General features: G+C 37.8%; 1 protein-coding gene across 2 annotated transcripts; it reads left to right on the plus strand.

The window, feature by feature from the left end:
* The first annotated feature begins 461 nt into the window (after nt 1-461).
* On the plus strand, nt 462-3,855 carry ZIC1 (Zic family member 1). Of its 2 annotated transcripts, none has more exons than XM_030216440.1 (3): nt 462-1,447; nt 2,445-2,608; nt 3,345-3,855. In XM_030216440.1, exons 1-3 carry the CDS (start codon nt 472-474, stop codon nt 3,540-3,542), a joined length of 1,338 nt encoding a protein of 445 aa, XP_030072300.1. In that variant the 5' UTR covers nt 462-471; the 3' UTR covers nt 3,543-3,855. The 2 variants fall into 2 exon arrangements, with proteins under 2 accessions (XP_030072300.1, XP_030072301.1); XM_030216441.1 differs by having other exon boundaries at nt 3,366-3,855.
* Nucleotides 3,856-6,151: the final 2,296 nt, after the last annotated feature.

Here is a 6,151-nt window from a genome sequence, read left to right on the forward strand (position 1 = left end):
GAGAGAAAATATCTCGAGCACTTATCATTCCCATACCATAAAAAAAGAAAAGAAACCCCCCAAAACAATAAAGGAAGTTTTATTTTTTACATTTTTTTCTTTTGTTTTACTATTGTTTTCTGTTTCTGGAAATAATATTTTTATCTTTTTTCTCTTATTTTTCTTTTGAGAAGGAAAAAACACCAACAAACAAGAGAAAAGTAACTGAACGACAGTACAGATTTATTTCGAGCTCAGATCTCACTGTATCCTAGTTCCTGAAACGGATCTCGGGACATTTTGCTGATGCTGATTGTGTATTTTTGCGTGCTCCGGTGACGACTTCTTTTGTTGTTGTTGTTATTGTTGATGTGTATATATATTTATATAAATATATCTATATTTTTAAATTGTCCGCGAGACACTCTAGTGCTGAGGTGAAAGAACCTCGGACTCTTCCTGCAAACGCCAGAAAGAGACAGGGGACAGGAGATGCTACTGGACGCCGGCCCGCAGTACCCGGCCATAGGAGTCACCACTTTCGGCTCCTCACGACACCATGCAGCAGGCGAGGTGACGGACCGGGAAGTGGGACTGGGCATCAACCCGTTCGCGGACGGCATGGGTGCCTTTAAATTGAACCCCAGTTCCCACGAACTCGCCTCAGGCCAGACCGCTTTTACAACGCAGGCTCCCGGCTATGCGGCCGCTGCGGCTCTCGGGCACCACCATCATCCCAGCCATGTCAGTTCCTACTCCAGCGCTGCAGCCTTCAACTCCACCCGGGACTTCCTCTTTCGCAATCGGGGTTTCGGAGAGGCAGCCAGCGCCCAGCACAGTCTCTTTGCCGCCTCGGCCGCTGGCAGCTTCGCCGGACCCCATGGGCACACGGACGCCGCGGGCCATCTGCTCTTCCCTGGGCTGCACGAACAAGCAACCAGTCACCCATCTCCCAACGTAGTGAACGGGCAGATGCGGTTGGGCTTTTCCGGAGACATGTACGGCAGGCCGGACCAATACGGCCAAGTTACCAGCCCTAGGTCCGAACATTATGCATCGACCCAGCTTCATGGCTATGGCCCCATGAACATGAACATGGCTGCCCATCACGGGGCAGGGGCCTTCTTCCGCTATATGAGGCAACCCATCAAACAAGAGCTGATCTGCAAGTGGATTGAGCCCGAGCAATTGTCAAACCCCAAAAAGTCCTGCAACAAAACTTTCAGCACCATGCACGAGCTGGTAACCCATGTCACTGTGGAGCACGTTGGAGGACCAGAGCAGTCCAATCACATCTGTTTTTGGGAAGAGTGTGCAAGAGAGGGAAAGCCTTTTAAAGCCAAATATAAACTTGTAAATCACATCAGAGTTCACACAGGTGAAAAACCCTTCCCGTGCCCGTTTCCTGGTTGTGGGAAAGTTTTTGCTAGATCAGAAAATTTAAAGATCCACAAAAGAACTCATACAGGTACAGTAACTTAATTGTAGATTTCTGATGTTAAAGTAGTGAAAATATAGGGCAAAGAAGATCCGAAACCTGACTTGCTGTTGGCTTAAAATTACAAACACTTTGTCAGATTGCTGAGTGATATTTGGACAATGTTTATACTTTTCACAGTAAACAGACCCTCGTTAAACAATATGTGATTTTCATTTGGAAATGAAAAGAATAATCTTATTGCTTCAAATACGAGTGCTAGTACAAGAAATTCAATCATTTGTACACACACACACACAATACACATGCATAAATGTTTATCATATTTATATGATTAATGCTTATTGGCAATCGACAGTTTTAATTGTGTCATATTGAAAAATTGTGCTAAATATCATTGACCGCTTTATTAACCTCTTTATAATAAATCTATGTTAAATATTTAACTTACCAGTAACATTAAACTATCTGAGTTGAATTTAATCTTTCCTGTCAATAAGAATGCATTTAAAGAATTAACATATTTGAAAATACGTTAAACTCTCTCGCTCTCTCTCTCTCTCTCTCTCTCTCTCTCTCTCTCTCTCTCTCTCTCTCTCTCTCTCTCTCTCTCTCTCACACACACACACACACTCACAAAGTAAGAAATCTATATTTTATATGCCATCATCTTATTCACACACATAATTGGTGAAACCAACATTAGAACCAATATTAAAAGCAAGCACAAAAAAAATCTGATTTTACATTGCATGTTTAAAATTAAGCTGCTCACATTAACAACAATAAGAAAAAGGAAAAAAAAAATGCCAAGAGCTTCCCTGAGTGATGTAATGGCTTATGTAATGCCCGAAGCTTTGCATTGTATAGAAGTGGAAAGCCGAGAAGTTGAACTGCGAGAGAAAGAAAACTGTTTATGATAGGGATTTTAACTAATATGACTAATGTGTAAGAGGGATATTTTTTGGTACAATTATAAAATTGTCTACAATTTCTAATAAAGGATTTTTTTTTCCCCCTGTGGTAGGTGAAAAACCTTTTAAGTGTGAATTCGAGGGCTGTGACAGACGTTTTGCAAATAGCAGCGATCGCAAAAAGCATATGCATGTCCATACTTCCGATAAACCTTATCTCTGCAAAATGTGTGATAAGTCCTACACGCATCCAAGCTCTCTCAGAAAACATATGAAGGTAAACAGTACAGCAATTTAGCTTAAAGCAGTTTACGGTACTTCCGTGCTTCCTTTTATGTATTGCAGATTATCCTCGATTTACAGTACTGACATATGAGGGAAAGATTCTCAAGTTCAGTCAGCGCTCTTTCTCTGATAGTCTCTGATAGTTCTGTATTCAGGTAGTGCTGGTTTTGGACAAGAAGCTGAAACATTGAAGGGTACTGTTAGGTGAACATTGTTCATGTATTCCTTTATCCTGACGTGAATGGGTTAAGACCGCAGAAATGAATGTTACCACATGTAAACCGGATTTTCCTAGAATTTTCATAGTGAACAAAATTTGTAGTTTAAACCATTTCACATGAAACGGTATATGGCTTGGTTCCTTTTGTATTTAACAATGGGGATTATGTTGAGTTATTAGGGTGTAAGGAAGACAACTGGAAAATACGCAGGTCTGCTCTTTTTGTGTGTGTGTGTGTTTGAAACGAGTCATCACCTATGGTTGAACTCTGCAAGATTAAAAAAAAATAGATTTTGTAGAGAAGCTGCAAATTGCATGTTTATATTGTTTTTTCTAAAATAACGATCTTTTATTGGCAAACAGAATTCACTTAGACATTTTCTGATAAAAGTTGACCGTATTTGTTTTTTTGTTAAATTGATCTTGGGAATAATGGATATATTTTAAGAAAATACTTTTTTTTTCTTTCTTTCATTTTTTTTTTTTTTTTTACTATTGTTATTCTTAGGTCCATGAATCTTCTTCCCAGGGGTCCCAGCCTTCTCCAGCTGCCAGTTCAGGCTATGAGTCTTCAACCCCCCCAACAATCGTGTCTCCTTCTACAGAAAACCAGACCACAAGCTCCTTATCCCCATCCTCCACAGCAGTTCATCACACGTCCAGCCACAGCACGCTTTCATCAAATTTTAACGAATGGTACGTTTAAAAAAACATATTTAAAAGACTCCAAATTAATGAACACTTCTTATCAAATAAAAAAAAAAACTGCCTATAGACCCGGACCGAATAACAAGAAGAAACAAACCCTTTCTTTACTAAAGGCTTGGTAGGAAAGGGGCTGTAAAATGCATGAGAGGTCGAGGTTGCCAGGCCAAATGCCAACTGTGTAGGGCTGAATGGAACCGTTGATTAAAGGTCTCAAACTGCATGTCCTTCTTTGGCAGCGGCCATTTTTTTGTACATACAGAATTATTAGCTTAAAATGTACTGTTTGATTTTGTAAATAATTATATCACGGTTGAAAGGGATATGTGGAATTGTGGTCTTTGCATATATGTAGGGGGTGGGGTGGGGGTGGGGTGGCAGCAATCCAACTGTTTGTACTGAATGGCAAGAATGTCTAGTAAATGTGTACCAAAATGTGAAACACTTTGTATTATTACAGTCTAAGCGTCAATCTAACAGCTTATTATTGGTATTAATGTGCTTTTTTGTATAAAGTGCAAAACAGTTTGTCCCCAAATTCGGTCTTAGTGCAGTAAAATGTTGTTACACGTCCTGTCAAAAATTCGTATAGTGCAAGCCTGGAACTGCGTGTCAAACTGTTACATTTTGTTTATGTAAAGTGATATTAAAAAGGATATAAACTATATCTGTCCGTTGCTTTGGTAAATACAACAGCATTATGTATATAATTCCTAATTTCCATATTTATCCGCATGTAAAGGGCCGGTTATACATGTAACAGATATTCAATATTTATGGATAGAAGAATTCGTATGTAAAATTTAGTTTACAGAACTGTTTGGTAACATTTCGTACATTATTAAAGATTCTTAAATCCCATGAATTGTGCTAGGAAGTCTTATTCACTGGATCAATCTGCTTCCATTTCAAGTTAGCTTTAGCATGTTATAATAAAACCGTACCAGTTTTTCACTGCTTTTCCATTATGTCATCACTAAAGCAGCAACGGTGATATAAATGTGATAAATGAAAGGATCCCTGCTGGCATTACTATAGTGTGTAATTAGTATTTATATCAAAATTTATGAAACAAATTTTCGGCCGCAGTATAATTTAAATGACCTTTGCAGACATACAATAACAACGATAAAAATAACAGAAATAGATTGCATATGTTACATAAATATTAATGTAGATAACTTGTAAAAGCAAAGACGCTTTATGTCCTGTTAAATTAAAAAGGAGCTTGCATATTAGCAATATATTTTCACCCAAAGTATATAAATATGCATAACACACTTTATGAGACCGAGTCAATATGTTTATTTTAGTTGATATTTTAAACGAAAGCATTTAGGCCCATAACTTGTTCTGCTGATGCAGATTCATGGCTTTCCAAAGGCCTTGCCCTAGAAGAGAAAACAATGTAGATTCATAAATGAGTTTAGCTTATGTATGTTAAAAACCTGATCTTAATTTAAATCAATTACTTCTTATGTTATGCTATTATCATTACAATTTTGCCAGTAGTTATTAGCTGTCTGAAAAAAAAAGTAAATCTAGGGGAGAGGAATTATTTTATGTAATTTGATTATCTTTCTATCTTTTATTTATTTCTCATTTACTTAAGAAATTCGTTCCATTGGCTGGCGTTGATACAGTAAATTTGTAAATGAGGAGACAATATAAAAAATCTAAATTACTTGTGCTTAATGACTGTAGCAGAACCCTTTTCTCTAAATCAGATTGTCTTTCTTGCAGTTTAGTTTGATAGATTTGCAAGCAATACTGCTTCCACTAACTTAGCTACGCTTGTTGGAACTGTTGGGCTTTGTTCCTTGTTGTAGCTTGCATGATCGCCCCATTAAGCAGACAACATATCAACAGACAACACAAATCATGAGCTTGGCTAAGGCTGAGAGTGCTTGTGATATGTCATAGAGTGTACTGCAGTGCAAAGCTGACCTTCCAGTAGACCAAAAATGGCATCTTAGCAGCTTCTTTAAAGAAATATTATACATACGGCAAGTTGAAATATGCAAGATACGGGACAGCAAATGTAAGAGTTCATATTTCTGCTTTCGACTATGGTATTTATTTCTGCTTTAAGCTATTTATCGCATATATATATGTATGCCCTCTGACTTCTGATACGAATATGCATATTATAATCATGATCGTTAATCCAAAGCGAAAGAGGAAAAAAGTTGAGCACGCTTTCTTTGACTTTAATATGTAAAATGTAAAATAACAACAAGATTAGCCTCCCTTCCCCCCTCTCTCTCTTCCCCCCTCCCCGTTAAAAAAACGATCAACAACAACAAAAAACAACAACAAAAACAGTTCTTACGTGTTTGCTTCGGATGAGAAGAGCGCCACCTTGCAGGGTTTCCCCCCTCCAGATTTAATAGAAGTTCAAGGCTACAGTGACCTGTTTAAAGCAACGAGATGAATGTTGTATCAAAACTAAAAGGAGGCGAAACTATTTTATAGTAGAGTTGTTTTTTTACAAGTCTATTTTTAAAGCTGCTTAGGAAACTATGAAAGAATAAAATTCTCTGCCAGTGCTAAGCAGCTTTAAAAATACAGATTTAGTTCATTATACCAAAAGCTAAACTGAACACAAAG

This window comes from Microcaecilia unicolor, chromosome 10 (genome assembly GCF_901765095.1).
Source record: "Microcaecilia unicolor chromosome 10, aMicUni1.1, whole genome shotgun sequence".
NCBI classification, from domain to species: Eukaryota; Metazoa; Chordata; class Amphibia; order Gymnophiona; family Siphonopidae; genus Microcaecilia; species Microcaecilia unicolor.

Bases quoted from the DNA above. Each gene is read 5' to 3' on its own strand.
- ZIC1 (XM_030216440.1), top strand. From the start codon at position 472: ATGCTACTGGACGCCGGCCCGCAGTACCCGGCCATAGGAGTCACCACT. The intron at 1,448-2,444 runs GTACAGTAACTT...CCCCTGTGGTAG, and splicing joins CCACAAAAGAACTCATACAG to GTGAAAAACCTTTTAAGTGT. The intron at 2,609-3,344 runs GTAAACAGTACA...TGTTATTCTTAG, and splicing joins CTCTCAGAAAACATATGAAG to GTCCATGAATCTTCTTCCCA.